The sequence below is a fragment of the Entelurus aequoreus genome, linkage group LG06, assembly GCF_033978785.1.
Source record: "Entelurus aequoreus isolate RoL-2023_Sb linkage group LG06, RoL_Eaeq_v1.1, whole genome shotgun sequence".
NCBI lineage: Eukaryota > Metazoa > Chordata > Actinopteri > Syngnathiformes > Syngnathidae > Entelurus > Entelurus aequoreus.
Genome location: NC_084736.1, coordinates 47,488,153 through 47,511,043, shown reverse-complemented (window position 1 = coordinate 47,511,043; position 22,891 = coordinate 47,488,153). Strand labels below are relative to the sequence as shown.

The following is a 22,891-nucleotide window of genomic DNA, read 5'->3' as shown; positions in this document are numbered from 1 at the left end:
GATGTGTGTTATGGCTATGAGTTGTTTTTTTCCTTGGCCTCAGTCCGGACCCCCTCTCCAGACCGATTTTTTTCTCACCCCCCCAACCATCCCCCCCATTGTTTACCTGTATCTCACCTTTTTTGTAAGGGGCGCCGGAAGTTGGCACACCCGTCTGCGATCCTGTTCTGTCACCCTGTAATGTTTGTCTAATCTTGAATGGGATTGTGCTGAAAATTTTAATTTCCCCTCGGGGATTATTAAAGTATTTCTGATTCTGATAAATCGCCACCTCATCGCAGAGCCAACACAGATAGACAGACAACATTCACACTCACATTCACACACTACTTTTAGATATTTATGGAAAGTATATTTAAAATTACTTTTATCTTTGATTATGATCATGCTTTCTGGTTATGTTAGGCCAGCAGATACTTTTCTTAATTGAATTATATTTATATAGCATTTTTCTCTAGTGACTCAAAGCACTTTTACATTGTGAAACGTAATATCTAAGTTACATTTAAACCAGTGTGGGTGACACTGGGAGCAGGTGAGTAAAGTGTCTTGCCCAAGGACACAACGGCAGTGACTAGGATGGCGGAAGCGGGGATTGAACCTGGAACCCTCAAGTTGCTGCATGGCGGCACACAGGGGCGCCGAAAAGGGGGGGGGGGGGGGGGGGGGTAAAGGAGACGGATTCTAGGGGCCCATGATGGAGGGGGGCCCAGAGAGGGCCCTAATGATGATGAAATTATAATACAGGGGGCCCTGTAAAGATTATTTTCATGAGGCCCAAAATCCCTAGAGGCGCCCCTGGCGGCACACCACTGTACTTATCTAATTTGGTCCTCCAAACTAGAATGACACGTCTTTAAAAGGCATAACCAGTAGAAATAATAATATATATTACAAATACACTTTAAAGATAATTAACAAAAACACTGAAAACTTCGTATACTGTAAAATGCATATCAATTACACTCGTCCCGTTTTCCAGTTTTCCCACAGTCTTTGAAGGCAGCATCACATTAGGTCTGTGGTCCGGTCAGCTATGTAAACATGTCAATGTTATTAGCCAGGCTAACCACACAAGACAAGAAGACTACACGGTCTTGGCCCGACACTGTCGCTCCCTTTCGATGTCGTCATTCTATCGTGGGTTCGGGATTTATGGCGGTCATGTTTTCGTCACATTAAGGTGGGAAGGGTGAGGAGGAACAGGTCTGCGGTAGTTGGGCACAGAGATGCTAGTGGTGTTATGCTAATGATGAAGCTAACGGAGACTGGCTGCTGGACATCCAAGTGCATGAAAATGACGCCGCTTTATTCCAAAAGCACCGAATGATAACCGGCCGGGGGAGCGGCGTCGTCTCAGCGGTCGGCGAATGGCGTTATAACCCTACACGCAGTTTGCACCAGAGTAGCGGTGGTGCCTTCAATGCGCATAGCCGTGTAGTTCCATCACTTTGCGTAAAGATGTCATTCACCATGGAGGATCATTTGGAGTCGGGCTGGGTCGCTGTCCGCCCCAATGCGTTCGAGGAGAAGGAGAAGCATAAATTTGTCTTCATCGTCGCATGGAACGAAGTGGAAGGCAAATTTGCCATCACATGTCACAACAGAACGGCGCAAAGGAGAAGCTTTGGCAGCGGCAGGGAGGAAGATGGAGACAAAACAACATGGCTGGTAACTAGTCCTGCAGGGGATAAAGTGTCCGGGAGCCCTGGCTTAGGACCAAGAGAGATTGCGGTGCAAGGCCTTAAAAGCAAGCTTCCAGGTTCCAAACTAAGTCCTGTTAAAATCAAGACTGTGGTCAACTATGTGTCTTGTCATGTTAGTCCCGATCCCGAGGATCTCTGTGTGGACACTCCGGACCTGGAGGACAGTCTGAGCCGGGAGGACTGCAGTTGGGCAGGACTCTTTTCCTTCCAGGACCTGCGGGCGGTGCACCAGCAGCTGTGTTCTGTCGACTCTGTCCTGGAGCCCTGTCTCCCTGTCTTTCCGGAGGAACCAGGCGGGATGTGGTCGGTGCTGTTCGGGCCGGCCGAGGTCTCGGAGACTGAGATGGATGACCTGTGTTCTAAGTTGCAGCTCTACCTGGGCCATGCACTCGACCTATGCGGCTGGAAGATCCTCTCCCAGCTTCTGTTCACTGAAAACGACGACCCGGATGAATACTACGAGAGCCTCAGCGAGCTGAAGCAGTCTGGCTACGAGGAAGTGCTTCAGCATGAAAGTAAACATCTGCAGGAGGTGAGCGGAGGGTTCCTTTTCATCCTCTCGTGACCTGTGTGTGAGCTGCGACCATTAATCGGTTCATGCGATTACAAAAAAGCTAAATTTTATATTCTGTTGCTTTGATTAATCCTTACTCTTTTAATGCTCTCACACACCATCATAACATACTTAAGCCGTACTGCAATTTTGCACATGTTGAGTTGCACACTCATCTCTGTACACTTTTACACACATTGTCCCCTTTTATACATATTTGTATTTCATTCTTTTTTTACATATACATTATCTTACATTTTTCTGTACACTTTTACACAAATTGTCCCCTTTTATACATATTTGTATTTTATTATTTTTATATATATAAAGTATATTACATTTTTCAGTACACTTTAACACAAATTGTCCGATTTTATACATATTTGTATTTCATAATTTTTTTTATATATATACAGTATCTTACATTTTTCTGTACACTTTTACACAAATTGTCCCCTTTTATACATATTTGTAATTCATTATTGTTTTATATATATATATATATTAAAACAAACATATATATATATATACAGTATCTTACATTTTTCTTTACACTTTTACAAAAATTTTCCCCTTTTATACATATTTGTATTTCATTATTTTTATATATATAAAGTATATTACATTTTTCTGTACACTTTTACACAAATTGTCCGATTTTATACATATTTGTATTTCATTATTTATATATATATATATATATATATATATATATATATATATATATATATATATATATATATATACAGTATCTTACATTTTTCTGTACACTTTTACACAAATTGTCCGATTTTATACATATTTGTATTTCATTATTTTTTTGATATATACACAGTATCTTACATTTTTCTGCACACTTTTACACAAATTGTCCCCTTTTATACATAATATTTGTATTTCATTCTTTTTTTTATATATATACAGTATCTTACATTCTTTTGTACACTTTTACACATGTTGTCCCCTTTCATACTTGCCCGTATGTGGGCTCTGTACCGAGGATGTCGTTGTGGCTTGTACAGCCCTTTGAGACACTTGTGATTTAGGGCTATATAAATAAACATTGATTGATTGATTGATTGATTGATACATAATATTTGTATTTCATTGTTTTTTTTTATATATAAAGTAAATAAAATGTTTCTGTACACTTTTACACATTAGGCACATTTCCCCATCTCTGCACAATTTTTACACATATTTTAATTTCATTAGTATCTTAAATTTTTCTGTATGCTTTTAAACGATATGCACATTGTCCTCTTCTCTGCACATTTTTGGTACATTATATATATTTGTATTTTTTTTATTTGTACACTATCTTAAATTGTTCTTTACACATTTACACAATAGGCACATTGTCCCCTTCTCCACACATTTTTTATACATATTTTTTATTTAATTCTTTTTTTATTTATACAATATCTTACATTTTTATGTACACTTTTACACAATATGCACATTGTCCTCTTCTCTGCACATTTTTTGTACATTATATTTTCATTTATTTCTATTTTATTTATACAGTATCTTAAATATTTCCGTACACTTTTACACAATATGCACATTGTCCTCTTCTCTGCACATTTTTTGTACATAATACTTTCATTTATTTATTCTTTTATTTACATCGTAAAATATTCTGTACACTTTTAAACAATATTCACACTATTTTTGCACTTTGTATTTTTACTTGCGTATTTCTTTCTCTTTTAAATATATCTTAAAGGGTAACCGAACTTAAAAAAAAATGTTGCCTATCGTTCACAATCATTATGAAGGACATAACGACGGCTGTATTTTTTTTTAATGCATTCTAACTCGTAAATAATTACAAATAAAAGGCTGCTTACGACAGAGCCAATGGGATGTCCTCTATTCCGCCCATAAACCCAATAAAAAAACATCCAAAACCGCCAACAATACTCCATTTACATTTTGTGACCTAAATATCAACCAAGTGTTAGTGATATTGTTATTATAAGACAAACTATTTATAGTGGCGCCGTGATCACAAGCTTGTGTGCCTGTGTTGCCTATATCGACTGGCAAACTGTTTCATTGCTTCTTGCTCATGGAAGCTTATTGTAGATTATAAATCATGCCTCTCACCTGGATAGTAGAAATTTACTATTATTATTTATTGTTTCTTGCGGGCCTTGTGGTGTCCTACTCTGTTGAGCGGTACTTGAACGCACTATAAAAACACCTCTGTCTCATATTCCGTCTCGTGTAGAACGATCACTCTGTTGTAAGAGAGCACAGCTTTTAGGTTTGATGTGCACATTTGAATAGCTAATTTGCTCATACAGCAATGTGTTTGTATAAAATTAGTTTGGAATATGTATTTTCCTAATGGGGAAAGACGTTAATGACTCTTGTTTTCATGTTAGCATTTTTGCTGGGGAGCGGGCGCCAGTCAGTCCATGAGTTTATCGAAGCGCAGTTATCAATCACCGTTTTTCAGTAACATTAATTTAACATGGTAATACCGTGTTATCATTTTACCGGTTATCATTATTACTGATATTAAAGATACTTCATTAACAACTATTTATTTATGAACTCATTAGACTGTCTATGCATGTTCTCATTTATCCATGTCATTGTCATCTCAGGGCGTTCAATCGATCGCAACTGGACTGTTTGGTTTTGTTTTAGAAGACGTTTCGCCTCTCCTCCGAGTAGACTTCATCAGTTCGTGCCCGTAGACTTAAATTGGTCAGATCTAGTTTCACGGCTGGTGCCAAAACCCCAAATATTTATACTCCAAAACAAGGAGGGTGTGCCTGTGCAAGGATGGTTTCGCCCTATTGTAGTAAGAAAAACAACTGTTTTAATGCAAACGAGCAATCCTAAATTGTTTTGGCATCAGCCGCTAGACTAGATCTGACCAATCTAAGTCTATGAGCATGAACTGATGAAGCCTACTCGGATGAGAGGCGAAACGTCTTGTAAGACAAACCAAACAGTCCAGTTGTGATCGATTGAATGCCCTGAGAGAACTCATTAGACTACTACAAAATAAAAATAAATAAACTTCTGTACGTTTAAAAGGAAGCGACTGCAAAAATAATAATATTGATATGATTTGAATCTCCATTACGCCATTAAAATAATCAGTATCTAAGCATTATTAATGTTTTTGATTCTATAAACCTGTACAAACAAGTATATAGACAACACTAAAATAATAGTTTAAGCTATTTTTTCATGGTTAGCTAGCTACCAAGCTAACTATCTTGCCTACGCTTGAAATGCTCTGGCATCACAGATCTACAGCCATAAAAAGCAAGGCTCGCTTTGCAAATTGAGCATATTAATGTTCCCAAATCTTTGATATTTTCGCTCACGTCTTTTGCAGTGGCGGGAGAGCAATTTTTCTTATTCTGTTTTTGCCTGACAGTGCGCTGGCTCACGCAGGTCCGTTTTTGCCTGGAAAAACAGGAGCGATGACGTCACCGACTATTATTATTTGTCGGGGACTCATTTTTTTTCTTGATTTTTGTTAGCAGTGTTGATGAATCGTTGCACCCTTACTAATTGCATGGTTTTGTAATAAAAAGGTGTGAGGATGCTCGTGAATAGACTGGATATAAAAACACTGAGGGACTTTTACACTGTTACATTGTGGTATTATTTTTATTTATTTATTTTTTTGTCATAAAAAAATACAATCATGTGTGCTTACGGACTGTATCCCTGCAGACTGTATTGATCTATATTGATATATAATGTAGGAACCAGAAATATTAATAACAGAAAGAAACAACCCTTTTGTGCGAATGAGTGTGAATGAGTGTAAATGGGGGAGGGAGGTTTTTTTGGGGGTTGGTGCACTAATTGTAAGTGTATCTTGTGTTTTTTATGTTGATTTAATAAAAAATAAAAATAAAAAAATAAATAATTTATTTATTTATTTATTTTTTTTATTTCTTGTGCGGCCCGGTACCAATCGATCCACGGACCGGTACCGGACCGCTGCCCGGTGGTTGGGGACCGCTGCCTTACGGTACTACCGTAATTTCCGGACTATAAGCCGCTACTTTTTCCCCTCGTTCTGGTCCCTGCGGCTTATACAAGGGTGCGGCTTATTTGCGGCCTGTTCTTCTCCGACACAGACGAAGAGGATTTCGGTGGTTTTAGTACGCAGGAGGAAGACGATGACACAATGATTAAAGATTGACTTTTCTTATACCGGTAGGCTGGTTATTTTGATAACGTACAGGCGAGCACTTTGTATTACTTTGCACCGTTGTATTATTTGTACTCTGCACAAATGCTGTTTGCCATGTCAAAGATGTGAAAGTTTGATTGAATGATTGAAAGATTTATTGTTAATAAATGGGACGCTTTGCGTTCCCAAACAGTCATCTCTGTCCCGACAATCCCCTCAGTGGTAGCAGGAACCCCTATATACTACGGTAATTACACATCAAAACCCTGCGGCTTATAGTCGGGTGCGGCTTATATATGGAGCAATCTGTATTTTCCCCTAAATTTAGCTGGTGCGGCTTATAGTCAGGTGCGGCTTATAGTCCAGAAATTACGGTATATAAGGGAACATTTTAGCGGTTTTGAAAGCCTACCCTAGCTAAATTACCCAGACATAAAACACACCAAGAGGAGAGAGCGATGTGCTGTTACTTATGTAAACAGAATGCCTATTAATACTCATTTGTCAGTGCCTGCCACATTATTAATGTGCACCTTTAGATGTATGGAGCAAGCAATGCCTTGATAGAGGACTCCCATGTTTACTTTTCCCTTTCATTATGGATAAAAAAAATCGTCATTCAAGTTATACTTTAGTGCCTAGTGACTGACTGGCGACTGATGTAGTCTGCCTTTTGGGCTAAAATCAGCTGGGGTAGGCTCCAGCTCACCATGACCCAAAAGAGGATAAGCAGTAGAAAATGCATGAATTGCTAGAAGATAGAGAATATATAGTTGCGATCAAAAGTTGACATACACTTGTCATGGCTGTCTTGAGTTTCCAATAATTTCTACAACTCTTATTTTGTTGTGATGGAGTGATTGGAGCACATACTTGTTGGTCACAAAAAACATTCATGAAGTTTGGTTCTTTTATGAATTTATTATGGGTCTACTGAAAATGTGACCAAATCTGCTGGGTCAAAAGTATACATACAGCAATGTTAATATTTGGTTACATGTCCCTTGGCAAGTTTCACTGCAATAAGGTGCTTTTGGTAGCCATCCACAAGCTTCTGGTTGAATTTTTGACCACTCCTCTTGACAAAATTGGTGCAGTTCAGCTAAATTTGTTGGTTTTCTGACATGGACTTGTTTCTTCAGCATTTTCTACACGTTTAGGTTAGGACTTTGGGAAGGCCATTCTAAAACCTTAATTATAGCCTGATTTAGCCATTCCTTTACCACTTTTGACGTGTGTTTGGGGTCATTGTCCTGTTGGAACACCCAACTGCGCCCAAGACCCAACCTCCGGGCTGATGATTTTAGGTTGTCCTGAAGAATTTGGAGTTAATCCTCCTTTTTCATTGTCCCATTTAGAGCACCAGTTCCATTGGCAGCAAAACAGGCCCAGAGCATAATACTACTACCACCATGCTTAACGGTATGCATGGTGTTCCTTGGATTAAAGGACTCACCTTTTCTCCTCCAAACATATTGCTGGGTATTGTGGCCGAACAGCTCAATTTTTTTTCATCTGACCGCAGGACTTTCCTCCAGAAGGTCTTCTCTTTGTCCATATGATGTCAAAAGTGGTAAAGGAATGGCTAAATGAGGCTAGAATTAAGGTTTTAGAATGGCCTTCCCAAAGTCCTGACTTAAACGTGTGGACAATGCTGAAGAAACAAGTCCATGTCAGAAAACCAACAAATTTAGCTGAACTGCACTAATTTTGTCAATAGGATTGGTCAAAAATTCAACCAGAAGTTTGCCAGAAGCTGGTGGATGGCTACCAAAAGCATCTTTTTGCAGTGAAACTTGCCAAGGGACATGTAACCCAATATTAACATTGCTGTATGTATACTTTTGACCCAGCAGATTTGGTCACATTTTCAGTAGACCCATAATAAATTCATAAAAGAACCAAACTTCATGAATGTTTTTTGTGACCAACAAGTATGTGCTCCAATCACTCTATCACAAAAAAATAAGAGTTGTAGAAATTATTGGAAACTCAAGACAGCCATGACATTATGTTCTTTACAAGTGTATGTAAACTTTTGATCGCGACTGTATAACCAGATAACAAAAGGGGACACGACACGCTCATTAAAAATGTCTGCTCAAACCCTGTGAAAAATCATCTAATTCACAATATATCCAGACACACACATACACACACACACACACTCTATTGATCTCTCTCTATTTGAGGGTTGGCTTAGTGCTTGCATGCAGTGCATCGCATAGGATTGTTTTAGTGTGACTATTGATTCTATTCCCAGCAGCAGATCGTATTCAGTGCTGATAGTTGGCACTTTGTTGTACCGCTGGTATTTACAGTTACAAAGCATTCCTCCTTTTAGCCTCACAGTGTGTGTTACCATTGATGAACTAATAATATTCTTTTCAGCGTGCCTCTTGTATGCTTTAATGTGATTGTGGCTGGTGAATAGACTCTCCAACCTTCAGATTTAACAAACACACCACAAAATATTAGACATAGTATTCCCAGAAGCTTTTTCCAATAACATTGTATTTCCTGTGTGTGTATGTGTGTGTGTGTGTGTGTGTGTGTGTGTGTAGCTGCTGGAAAGACACAGGAGCATGGACAGCATGGTAGACTTGTTGGAGCTTTATGAGGAAGAGGACCAGGCTTACGGATGCTTGCTGGAGGCCTCCACACAGCTGTACCAGTACCTGCTGCAGCCGTTCCGAGACATGAGAGAGCTAGCAATGCTGCGCAGACAACAAATCAAGGTATCAACACCACTGAAGTTTTTATTTAAAGGCCTACTGAAACCCACTACTACCGACCACGCAGTCTGATAGTTTATATATCAATGATGAAATCTTAACATTGCAACACATGCCAATACGGCCGGGTTAACTTATAAAGTGCAATTTTAAATTTCCCGCGAAACGTCCGGTTGAAAACGTCTATGTATGATGACGTATGCGCGTGACGTCAATGGTTGAAACGGAAGTATTCGGACCCCATTGGATCCAATACAAAAAACTCTGATTTCATCGCAAAATTCCCCAGTATTCTGGACATCTGTGTTGGTGAATCTTTTGCAATTTGTTTAATGAACAATGAAGACTGCAAAGAAGAAAGCTGTAGGTGGGATCGGTGTATTAGCGGCGGACTACAGCAACACAACAAGAAGGACTTTGAGATGGATAGCAGACGCGCTATCCGATGCTAGCCGCCGACCGCATCTATGATCGGGTGAAGTCCTTCGTCGCTCCGTCGATCGCTGGAACACAGGTGAGCACGGGTGTTGATGAGCAGATGAGGGCTGGCGTAGGTGGAGCGCTAATGTTTTTATCATAGCTCTGACGAGGTCCCGTAGCTAAGTTAGCTTCAATGGCGTCGTTAGCAACAGCATTGTTAAGCTTCGCCAGGCTGGAAAGCATTAACCGTGTAGTTACATGTCCATGGTTTAATAGTATTGTTGATTTTCTGTCTATCCTTCCAGTCAGGGGTTTATTTCTTTTGTTTCTATCTGCATTTAAGCCCGATGCTATCACGTTAGCTCTGTAGCTAAAGTGTTTTGCCGATGTATTGTCGTGGAGATAAAAGTCACTTTGAATGTCCATATTGCGTTCTTGACTCTCATTTTCAAGAGGATATAGTATCCAAGGTGGTTTAAAATACAAATCCGTGATCCACAATAGAAAAAGGAGAAAGTGTGGAATCCAATGAGCCCTTGTACCTAAGTTACGGTCAGATCGAAAAAAGATACGTCCTGCACTGCACTCTAGTCCTTCACTCTCACGTACCTCATCCACGAATCTTTCATCCTCGCTCAAATTAATGGGGTAATCGTCGCTTTCTCGGTCCGAATCGCTCTCGCTGCATTGTAAACAATGGGGAAATGTGAGGAGCCCTTCAACCTGCGACGTCACGCTACTTCCGGTACAGGCAAGGCTTTTTTTTATCAGCGACCAAAAGTTGCAAACTTTATCGTCGATGTTCTCTACTAAATCCTTTCAGCAAAAATATGGCAATATCGCGAAATGATCAAGTATGACACATAGAATGGATCTGCTATCTCCGTTTAAAAAAAAAAAAATCATTTCAGTAGGCCTTTAATAGTATTGTTGATTGTCTGTCTATCCTTCCAGTCAGGGGTTTATTTCTTTTGTTTCTATCTGCATTTAAGCCCGATGCTATCACGTTAGCGCCGTGAGGTCCCGTAACTAAGTTAGCTTCAATGGCGTCATTAGCAACAGCATTGTTAAGCTTCGCCAGGCTGGAAAGCATTAACCGTGTAGTTACATGTCCATGGTTTAATAGTATTGTTGATTTTCTGTCTATCCTTCCAGTCAGGGGTTTATTTCTTTTGTTTCTATCTGCATTTAAGCCCGATGCTATCACGTTAGCTCCATAGCTAAAGAGCTTCGCCGATGTATTGTCGTGGAGATAAAAGTCACTGTGAATGTCCATTTCGCGTTCTCGACTCTCATTTTCAAGAGGATATAGTATCCGAGGTGGTTTAAAATACAAATCTGTGATCCACAATAGAAAAAGGAGAAAGTGTGGAATCCAATGAACCCTTGTACCTAAGTTACGGTCAGAGCGAAAAAAGATACGTCCTGCACTGCACTCTAGTCCTTCACTCTCATGTTCCTCATCCACAAATCTTTCATCCCCGCTCAATTTAATGGGGTAATCGTCGCTTTCTCGGTCAGAATCTCTCTCGCTGCATTGTAAACAATAGGGAAATGTGAGGAGCCGTTCAACCTGTGACGTCACGCTACTTCCGGTACAGGCAAGGCTTTTTTATCAGCGACCAAAACTTTATCGTCGATGTTCTCTACTAAATCCTTTCAGCAAAAATATGGCAATATCGCGAAATGATCAAGTATGACACATAGAATGGATCTGCTATCCCCGTTTAAATAAAAAAAATTCATTTCAGTAGGCCTTTAATATAAGTGTTGTGCAGTTGCGGTGGACGATACTGGTAATTTTGGTATCGATTTTGGTATCGATCCGATAAATACAGTAAATGCAAGGCTAATATTGTCGATACTGATACCGGACACACTGGGAGACAAATATATTGTACATACAAATGCACATACGTACTCACATACGCACAATTATACATACAAATATACATGCATACGTATATTCATTCATTAATACATACATTCGCCTACACATCGGTACTAACCCACATACATAGGTACCTACGCTCCCACATACATACACAAATACACTACATACATACACATTCAGTGTACAAACATACAGTACATATATACATACTGTACATATACCAGCACATATGCACTCATACAGTCATGCATATAATCAAGTGTCATCAAACATATATCAACATTGTTCCCTTAGGGGAAACTGGGTAACACGGTACACTGACAAATCTTAACCTATTGATCCATAACAATCTACAAGGTTAATACAGTTCGCTTCTCTCTCTTCCTCTCCATTTATTCTCTTTCTTTTGTATTTCAAGTTATCATTACATATATTTGTTGTTGCATTTGAAACTATTGTATCGTTGATAATTGAGGTAATTATTGTTATTATTCATTATCAATAGTGCTATTTTTATAGGTATATTTATTGCTCCATTTGTAGTGTAATACTGTTCATTATCATTTCTGTGTTATTAATATTTACTTCACCAACTGCTTCTTTGCTATGACTTTTACCATCATATTTGTACTTATCATATTTGCTTATGCTGTTATGTTGTTGTTATTGCTGTTGTTGTTGTTGTTGTCTCTCTGTCTTATCCTCCTCTTGTCCCTGCAGTTTCCCCCTCTGTCTTCCTTTTTTTCGCTTTCTATCCCCTCCTGCTCCGATCCGGCTTCACCAAATAATAATATACATCCATTTAATAAAGTCAGATACAAATAAGGCAACAAGAGAAGTATCCCACTCTACTCTTTTGGAAAGTAAATCTGTACAGCAAATATGGGCATCTACATCAACAAAATGATTTGCCCGAGTAGCTGGACAGGACAAAAAAATACAAATTTAAAAAAAGATACCGATACTTTGATCGTTGAGTAACTTTGGGAATTTGCTTCTAGTTACCATAGTTGATCATGATTAGGAGAACATATTATTAGACAATTCCGTATGCATTTGATTACTAGATTTGTTTTCGTACAAATTGATGGATAACTTGCTTTAAGATTTAAAAAAAAAAAGGTGACAAGCAGATATTTAAGTATTATTTATTTTTACAAAACATATTACAATACTAATTGAGTACATTATTATATAATAGTTGTTCCATGATCAAATAATATTAAGTTAAAAAAAGTGTATTTTTTTTGCAGTGCATACATTTTTATGTCATAATGTAAAGAACAAGTACATTTAGTAAGAAAGATTAAGTACTTTATTGACACACTTTAATTCCAGGCTCCAAGAATGTGTGGCAGGCCAAAGTTGGCCTCCGGGCTTTGAGTTTGACACCTGTGAACAATGAAATCGGATATAAATAAATAATAATAAATTATTCCCTTGTTACGTTGTAGTACACACAATAGTTTGCGAAAAAAGTCACAGCAGTATTAAGACAATTACGAACAATCAACAATTGAACAAAAACATAAATATAAAAATATTTATAAATTAAAGCAACTAAAATAACAACAATTACACAGGTATTGGTGATAAATGTCAATTACACAGGTGTTGGTGATAAATAATGTCAGCTGTCAGTAGAGCAGGAAGGGGAGAAGAAAAGCGTGCATGAATGAGCAGAGAGAAAATAGGAGGAACATTGAAACTGTAACAAAATGATCGATCCCATCACGCTCGTATGGATCCTATACCAATACCCACCGTGGTATTGATACTATTGATATTTAGATCGTTTCGCCCGGCCCTACAGGATGGACTGTTGTAAAGACAGGAGAGAAAGACGATGAATGATAGCCTGATCATAAGACTGTTCAGGTCATTAAGTGTTAATGTTGCATTTATTTTTAGCTTGTTGACACAGCACATCACTTTCTAATCACTCTGTAGAAAAAAAGCACCAAGCGCACACCAGGCACCTCATTAGGTACACCTACACATTCTTATAAGATTTAATACAAAGGTTGTATTTCTAAATATCTCAAGTAAAAAAGTTGGATCACCACCCCATTTAGGCAAAAGTAACACAGCAATGATGGCAAGCTTTAATGCCATAGACTCTAAAACTCTAGTGGAAACGGTGACAGCTCTAAAGTCATCCACCTGCTGCCTTGATGTTTTACCTACCAACTTCTTTAAGAATGTTTTTGACTGCCTATCAACAGACATCTTGCAAATAGTTAATAATTCTATTAAATCGGGCAATTTCCCGAAGGCTTTCAAAACTGCAGTCATTAAACCTCTTCTAAAAAAGCAGAGCCTAGATGCCTCTGTTATCAACAACTACAGACCAATTTCAAATCTACCATTCATAAGTAAAATAATTGAGAAAGTTGTCCTCCAACAACTAAATCACTTCTTGGCTTCTACTGGCTGCCACAACAACTTCCAGTCAGGATTTCGACCTCTTCATAGCACAGAGACGGCCCTTCTTAAAGTTATAAATGACATCCGTCTAAACACAGACTCTGGCAAAACTTCAGTATTAATGCTTTTGGACCTCAGTGCTGCATTTGACACTGTCGACCACTCAATACTTTTGGACAGGTTGGAAAACTGGGTGGGGATCTCAGGCACAGTTTTAAGCTGGTTCAAGTCATATCTACAAGATAGGAACTATTTTGTTTCCATTGGTGACTTTGTATCAGAACCAACCAACGTAACGTGTGGAGTCCCCCAAGGTTCAATCTTGGGGCCGACTTTATTTAACATCTATATGCTCCCACTAGGACAAATCATGCAAAATAATAACATTGACCATCATTGCTATGCCGATGACACCCAAATCTATGTAGCGCTATCACCAAATGACTATCGCCCCATAGATCTTCTGTGCCAGTGCATTGAGCAAGTCAAACACTGGATGTGCCAAAATTTCCTACAACTAAATGAAGATAAAACTGAGATAATTGTTTTTGGTGCTAAAAAAGAAAGGTTTAAAGTCATCCAACACCTTCAATCACTGTCCCTGAAAACCTCAAATAAAGCCAGAAATCTTGGGGTTATTTTAGATTCTGATTTACATTTCGACAGTCACATCAAATCAGTAACAAAATCGGCCTACTATCACCTCAAAAATGTAAAAAGACTTAGAGGGCTCATGTCAGCTCAAGACTTAGAAAAACTTGTACATGCCTTTATTACCAGTAGGCTAGACTATTGTAATGGTCTCCTTGCAGGTCTTCCCAAAAAAACTGTCAGGCAGCTACAGCTTGTTCAGAACGCTGCTGCTAGAGTTCTAACAAAGACCAAAAAATGTGAGCACATTACACCAATTCTTAAATCCTTACATTGGCTCCCTGTACATCAGAGAATAGATTTCAAAATCCTCCTGCTCACATATAAATCACTACATGGTCTAGGGCCCAAGTATATCACTGATATGCTCCCACTATATACGCCCTCTAGATCACTAAGATCTTCTGAGACCAATCTGTTAGCGGTTCCAAGAGTAAACTCAAATCAAGGGAGATCATCATTCAGTCACTATGCAACACATAGCTGGAATAAACTTCCTGAAGATGTCAGACTCTCCCCAACTCTCACTACTTTTAAAACTAGACTGAAGACTTTTATGTTCACCTTAGCTTTCAGCTAAATCTTTTAATCTTTTAACTTTTAACGTCTGCACTGTTCTTATTTTTATTGTCTGCATTTTAATTTTGCTTTTATTTTCTTTCATTTCACTTTGTTGTCTGTGAAGCACTTTGAGTCTGCCTTGTGTATGAAAAGCGCTATACAAATAAAGTTGCCTTGCCTTGCCTAATATTGTATTTTGTCCCATTCATGTGGTGTAGCTGGGGCATCTAAGGTGGACATGTGACTACATTTCCTTGATTCAAGAATTGATAGTTATTGTTATTTTAGATTAAACATTATTTTTTTAATGCGATCAAATAATGTGTCTGTTATTGTTCTGATCTCTGATCACTTTAAGTATTGACCAGCACGATGCCATAGTAGACATCTTCATGAGTGTAGCGCACATCATAGACTTCTGTCGACCCCCTGGCACATGTGTCTGTCCACTGCTTCGCTACGTCAGCGAGGCCGCCATCTTTTGGCAGTCAAGACCGCCCTGTTAACCAGTCCAAGTCACTTGACAGCGATGTGTTTTATGGAAAACGAGCGCTAACATTCATAATCTATGTGACTGTCAAGAATGCTAATTATAGATGTATAGTTCTCTATGTAGCAAACTTGTAGTAGCAAACATGGAGAGGAAATCCTCTCCTTTCCTCATATTACATGGTGTTCAGTGATACGGTATTACTGCTGCAGTCTTGACAAATGACTGCTGCAAGATGGCAGACAGCTTGACATATGACATGATTATTCTACGTTTGTACATAAGTAACATAATTCTTCACTAGGCCTGGGCCGATTCATTTTGTTGCACTACATATCGTCCCACAAATAGGGATGTAATATTAAATGTTATATTGGTAAAACGTAATAAAATTCCAGATTGTTATACCGTTTACATTTTTAATTACCGATTACACTGCTCATCTTCGGGGAATGGAATGGCTGGAGATTTTCCCTCACTGTGCCGATCCTTCGTTTCACTTAATTTCACTCGTGGAGACTTGGTTTGCGTTTAAGAGCGCAGTGCTGTGGTGACAGTTGTGGACAATATTGGAGACCGAGGCATTTGTCCCACACAATAATTATACAGCGAAGGAGAAAATAATTGATGTTGCTTTCATTTTGAAAGTGCAACACAGCGTCCTTCACTCAGCTGCTGTGACTGAGTGTTACCGGGCAGCAGGCGATGTGTAGGGAACGTTGCTACAACCGGTTTATAAAGTCTTGCCGTTTGTTTGCTGGAATGGTCACTCGTCCTTTATTTAACTGCTAATTTTGTCAGGGTTCCCAATAACAAACACTAGCTAAAATGTTTTGTCATCTCATGGAATTGTAAGGCGTCAAAACTCTTGAGTTTTTCGAGGCACAAATATTGTGTATTAGACGTGAGAGGTATCACTCCTGTTTATTTTCGTTGGCCAAACTGTTGCACTGAACCACTTGGTGGTGTTAGAAAAGAACAAAGCTTGTTTATTAGACTTTATCTTCATTAGCCAAACTGCTTTGTGTTTTATATTGATATCGAAAAGTAAAAACCATGTTTTTTCACATTACTTGTGTTTTTTTTTATTTCACAAAGCTTTTATTTTAAAAAACAATCATGTGACATAGCATTATTTTATAGTTTATAGATAATTCCTTTACGACATATTTCTGCTCAAACTCTTAATGGATCTGTCCCGATACAGCACGTACATACTTTTAGTACATGTAAATGTACACAAAATGTTCATAACTAAAACTAAAAAAGTCTCTATCAAAATGTAAAAATAGAGATAAAGGCATCATGTAATGAGAAGAAGCTGACTTTTAATGAACAAAAACACAAATATTTGTCTCTAAATATAAACGTTTATTTATATCCTTTTTATTAGACATTAGAAATTACATAATGGCGTCGTGTTCACACCCCACTCCAACACTGTTTTACCAAACAATCAATAATCGTGATTAATAATTGTTAGTATTATTTTGGTGTAAACTATATCTAATAAATTAACTAAAAAAAATTTAAGTGCAGCTACATCTTATGACCATCGGGTGCCATCTTGCACAATTCAATCAATCAATCAATCAATGTTTATTTATATAGCCCTAAATCACAAGTGTCTCAAAGGGCTGTACAAGCCACAACGACATCCTCGGTACAGAGCCCACATACGGGCAAGGAAAACTCACCCCAGTGGGACGTCAATGTGAATGACTATGAGAAACCTTGGAGAGGACCGCATATGTGGGTAACCCCCCCCCCCCCCCCCCCTCTTTTATTTATTTATCTCTTATGTCAATAAGGGGCCATCTTGCACAATTTTCACATTTATTTATTTTAATTTATGTTAATATTTTGTTTCTGCCATATTACTTGGTTTGTAATGCTGTGTTGCTTTCATGTGCACATTCAATTTCGACTTGAGGTACATGAAACACAGTGTTCTTATCTTCAATAATGTTTCTTCTACAAAGGGAATCATTTTGAAGGTTTTGTTTGTGTTTTTCTTTTTTTTAAAATAAAACTTGGTAAAAGTTCAGTTTAAGTACTTTTAGAAATTTTTTAGCACATTTAAAAATAGCACAATAATAACAATAACCGTGCTAAGTTTGGTTACAATAACCGTGATAAGAAATGTTCATACCGTGACATCCTTACCCACAAATTATTGCTGATAAACGATATTATTGTCAGCATTTTTCTGACACCCAATTAAACATTAATGTAATCACAATATATAATTATAAGAGTAATGCAAAATTTCTTTTGAACGCAATAAATTTCGACTTTGCATTTGTTTTTTGTAATTGGAAAAGTCAATAAATTGTCATTCACTTTTTAATTCACATGTAGAGATATTTAGACCTCAAATACACAGCTTATTTTTCATTGATTGATTGATTGATTGAGATTTTTATTAGTAGGTTGCACAGTGAAGTACATATTCTGTACAATTGACCACTAAATGGTAACACCCGAATAAGTTTTTCAACTTGTTTAAGTCGGGGTCCACTTAAATTGATTCATGATACAGATATATACTATCATATATACTATCATCATAATACAGTCATCACACAAGATAATCACATTGAATTATTTACATTATTTACAATCAGGAGTGTGGAGGGGGGTGGGGTGGGGGGGGGGGGGGGGGTATGGACATCAAGTAGTGGACATAGAGAGAGAGAGAGAGAGAGAGAGAGAGAGAGAGATCAGAAGGCATAAGAAAAAGAATCTGCATTTGATTGTTTACATTTGATTATTAGCAATCCGGGGAGGGTGTTAGTTTAGGGTTGTAGCTGCCTGGAGGTGAACTTTTATAGCGGTTTTGAAGGAGGATAGAGATGCCCTTTCTTTTATACCTGTTGGGAGCGCATTCCACATTGATGTGGCATAGAAAGAGAATGAGTTAAGACCTTTGTTAGTTCGGAATCTGGGTTTAACGTGGTTAGTGGAGCACCCCCTGGTGTTGTGGTTATGGCGGTCATTTACGTTAAGGAAGTAGTTTGACATGTACTTCGGTATCAGGGAGGTGTAGCGGATTTTATAGACTAGGCTCAGTGCAAGTTGTTTAACTCTGTCCTCCACCTTGAGCCAGCCCACTTTAGAGAAGTGTTTCAATGTACGGTCTTAAATTTGGGTCAATACAGTGCCTCTGTAACTGTAAGGAAGGGATAGTAGTTCTTTTAGAGTTGGGACACAATGGACAGATTCCGGCCAGAGAATCCTTTAATCATCTTTATTGCTGAAAGGTAGATTTGAATGTGTATGTTTTTTTGTGTGTGTGTGTGTGGTCTAAACAAATAAAGAAAAGAGGAAAAATTACAATCCAATTATATACTCATTAATATGCAGCAATATACATGGATATGCATACATAATATAATATAATATAAAGGTGTGCATAACAACAACATATATACTGCATTTAACTATGTATGAACTTCCAACAAGTTTCTAAGCTTCAGAGCCATACATGGCGATTATGTGGTCTCTGTCGCCATCTAAAGGCCAAACTCCGCCATCGCAGTTGCAATGACGTTAAATAAACTACACGTGAATGTAAACGCCGTCAACGAGACTAATTAGCTCTCAATCGACCCAAAAAACAACTGATCTTAGCATACAATGCACCAAACATTTGCAGAAGTAGCAAGGCACGACAGTCAGTTCAAATGCTGTAACAGTATGTGACAAAACTTACATTTAGTCGTCAACGCACACAAGGCTGGCTGCCACCACTGATTGAAACCGGCTATTCTGACAAAGACGTGCTTTAAAGGGGAAATGACGTCACAGATTGACCTATCAACCTAAATGCATAGGAACATTACAAAACTGGTTAAAGGCACACAATAGGCTTTCGTACAGTAACAGTCAGTCAAAACTGCGCATCACTATCTTTTTAAAGGCAAAATGTAAAGATTTTAATTGTTTTTTGATCTCATTAAATTGTGCTGGTGTGTGTTTAAAGATACAGACTATTATTGAGGTCACATGGTGTTTAAATAGTGAATGTGAAAGTGGGTGGTGAGCAGCATGCTGGTAATCTCCAGTTACCTGCAGCCTTTGAGACACATGAATAAATTACGCCTTGTCATCTGCCTTAGCTTTACTTTCTTCCTTAGATGTGTTTCAATGTACTACATTTCCTTTTTGGAGAACAAGTTCCAAAATAACTCAGGTCCCACCGAGATTTGAACTCGGATCGCTGGATTCAGAGTCCAGAGTGCTAACCATTACACCATGGAACCCCATGCTGTAGCCTGACAGGGTTGTAAATTTTTACACCATGACTCCCAATCCCCCCCTCTCTGACATGACCCAGTATAGTTAAGAGACTGGCTGAACTGCTGCAATGCTTTGGCTTAAAACCAAATGCTGCAAAGCTGAATGTGGTAAAAATTATAATGCAGCATTTATCTCAATTAACTCAATAATGACCCTCAGAGAAATTAATGTTTTAGCCTTGTTGTTTTTAGATTGTTTAGTTTTTTTTATGGAACCCGATAAAGTGATAAATAAATAAATGATAAATGGGTTATACTTGTATAGCGCTTTTCTACCTTCAAGGTACTCAAAGCGCTTCGACAGTATTTCCACATTTACCCATTCACACACTGATGGCGGGAGCTGCCATGCAAGGCGCTAACCAGCAGCCATCAGAGGCAAAGGGTGAAGTGTCTTGCCCAAGGACACAACGGACGTGACTAGGAAGGTAGAAGGTGGGGATTGAACCCCAGTAACCAGCAACACTCCGATTGCTGGCACAGCCACTCTACCAACTTCGCCACGCCATCCCAGTCCATTGTAAAATCAAAAATAATGACAGCTAACACTTTTTAAAATGTTAATGCACACCATAAAAGTGAAAAATGTGCTTGAATCAACTTTTTAAATTTGCGTACTGATACACTCATCAACAGACCAGACCTGTCTGAAAACATGTCTATATATTTGTGTTGTTGTTGACAAATAGTGAGTGATAATGCCCCCCCTTTAACAGATCTCCATGGAGAACGACTACCTGGGCCCGAGGCGTGTTGAAGCCCTGAAGAAGGAAGACTCTGATTGGCAGAGGAAAGCTCAGGAGGCGGTCCTTATTATCCAGGAATTCACTGTAAAATACTTTGAGACAACTGCGAGAGCGCAGAAAGGTAATGTAACATTATGTCCACATCATGTCACACACATATAGTTCAAGGCTTGGCCCCTGATTGACCCTGTGTGATTGGCACCAATGTGTATTAATAATCAATCAAGCCGTGCAGACAGCAGCTAAGCAAGGGCACCCAATTGATTCAAAACTCATGCAAACACATTTTACAGAGTTAGCTTCACAATTTTACACACCAAGTTATTACCTTCTGTAAGGATGTTATAATTGTCTGCAAGGTTTTTGAATTATTGTATGTCTAACTTTCAGTTTTTTTATGGTAGGTAGCTTTTTCTCCAATATTTTTTTAATATTCACACATTAATTATGACATTAAATTATTATATATTATTTTAGTATTTGTCAAACGTTAAATAATTTGAACCAATTTTACTAATATATACATATATTTATAAGCCATCAAATCTGCAAAATCTGCATCTGATCCTTAAATTTTATGTGTAAGCGCCTACTGAACATGCATTTATAGGTTTCAAAAAGGCATCAAAAGGTAATATAAAGGAACATTACAAAAATGAAGACCACAAAAAAATACTGAAAGACTTGCAGGTGAATTTTATGAGGTACAATATTTTTTGGAAAATATTGTGTAAGGTCATTCTTATGTCTATTTGTGGAACTACATCAAATTCTGTGGTTTAATTGCTAGTCGTATTTGTTTTAAACGTCTAAAAATGTTTGTTAGAATTAAGAAAATTCAACACTCATGTTCAGATTTTTCAAAAAAGTTGCAACTCAAGTGTAGCTTTGAAAAAAATAAAAAATAAATACATATATATATATATATATATATATATATATATATATATATATATATATATATATATATATATATATATATATATATATATATATATATATATATATATATATATATATATATATGTATTGCAAAGGTATTCCCAAACGTATAATTTAACTTGAGAACATATGTTGTATGACACATCTTATCAGGTCGTGCCATTTGTTGTGCTCCTGTAAAGTATGTTTACAAGTGGTGGTATTTATATCAGTTTAATGTTTCTTATGAGTGACATATCTAGCCAGTGGCAAATTTTGAAATCCAGCTTTTTTTTTCTTTTTTTACATAGCTGTTCTATTTCTTAAACTCTTTTTTTTATAGAAGCTGACTCAGAGAGAAACATACAATAATTCCAATGTGCCCATACTGTCACATACCTGTGCAAATGGCAATAAACATATTTTCTATTCTAAAGGCATAAACTGTGAGAGTGTGTAATGCCCAAATGTGACCACTAGATGTCCCACTCCTATCAAATAAAACCTCAGCTGTGTGACATTAAAAAGAAAGCAGTTGTGGGAGACACCATGATGTTTTTGGTCATGTTGCCACGCTTAATTTTATCTTCATCATATATTTGTTTTTGTGTTTTTGCAGGTGTTTATGAGCGTATGAAGGTGGACCAGCGCAAGTTTGGTAAGGCCTCGTGGACAGCAGCAGTGGAGCGCATGGAGAGACTCCGCTACTCTGTCGCCAAGGAAACCCTGCAGCTGCAGAGAGCCCGGGAGATCAGCCTGGAGCAACGGAAGCACACGCTTAGAGAAGAGGTGTGCAAGGGAACAAAAAGTACCCATCGTCATGTCACAGTCACATGTCACCAGCCGTGTGTGTGTGTGTTGCGTCCGCTCAGATGCAGAGCCTGTGTAGCAGCGAGCATGCCATGACCCTACTGGACCATATGGAGTCCCAGTACTATGAGCTGCAGCTGCAACTGTATGGCATCCAGTCAGAGATCCTTCAGTGTGAAGAGCTGCTTCTTACAGCCCAGCTCGACAGCATTCGAAGACAGATGACAGGTATGTCTTCATTCCAGCAGTCATGGCCGCTATAAGGCAAAAAGCACCACCCCCATTTAGTATATTCCCGTTCAGTCCAACACAACATGCGCTGACTAAACTTTAATACTCTACATTATAAATGTGTGTATGTCCTATTAGGTGAATTTTATTTTGAGTCTGAAATAAAATTTAAAAAATCAGGTCCCACCGAGATTTGAACTCGGATCGCTGGATTCAGAGTCCAGAGTGCTAACCATTACACCATGGAACCACCTGTGGCAACCAGGGA

General features: G+C 38.2%; 2 protein-coding genes and 2 non-coding genes across 6 annotated transcripts in view; 1 reads left to right on the top strand and 3 right to left on the bottom strand.

The window, feature by feature from the left end:
• cenph (centromere protein H) overlaps positions 1 to 19,387 on the bottom strand; it is a 37,322-nt gene extending 17,935 nt beyond the window's left edge. The window contains exon 1 of the mRNA XM_062050875.1: positions 19,330 to 19,387. The gene's annotated coding sequence lies outside the window, so the exon portion shown is untranslated. The remainder of the gene's footprint in view (positions 1 to 19,329) is intronic.
• The window catches only part of LOC133652287 (junction-mediating and -regulatory protein-like), a 34,142-nt gene continuing 12,012 nt past the window's right edge, over positions 762 to 22,891 (top strand). For 2 of the 3 annotated variants that reach the window (XR_009826557.1, XM_062050866.1), the window contains exons 1-5: positions 763 to 2,238; positions 9,001 to 9,174; positions 20,632 to 20,782; positions 22,202 to 22,371; positions 22,455 to 22,620. Coding sequence is in view for 1 of the 3 variants with exons in the window: in XM_062050866.1 (XP_061906850.1) it covers positions 1,327 to 2,238; positions 9,001 to 9,174; positions 20,632 to 20,782; positions 22,202 to 22,371; positions 22,455 to 22,620 (1,573 nt within the window). In the remaining 2 variants the exon portion in view is untranslated. Of the gene's footprint in view, positions 2,239 to 9,000; positions 9,175 to 20,631; positions 20,783 to 22,201; positions 22,372 to 22,454; positions 22,621 to 22,891 lie in introns of all 3 variants that reach the window. The other variant, XR_009826558.1, reaches the window with a different exon arrangement.
• trnaq-cug (transfer RNA glutamine (anticodon CUG)) lies at positions 19,808 to 19,879 on the bottom strand. Its single transcript has one exon. It is a non-coding gene; the product is annotated as a tRNA-Gln (tRNA).
• On the bottom strand, positions 22,802 to 22,873 carry trnaq-cug (transfer RNA glutamine (anticodon CUG)). Its single transcript has one exon. It is a non-coding gene; the product is annotated as a tRNA-Gln (tRNA).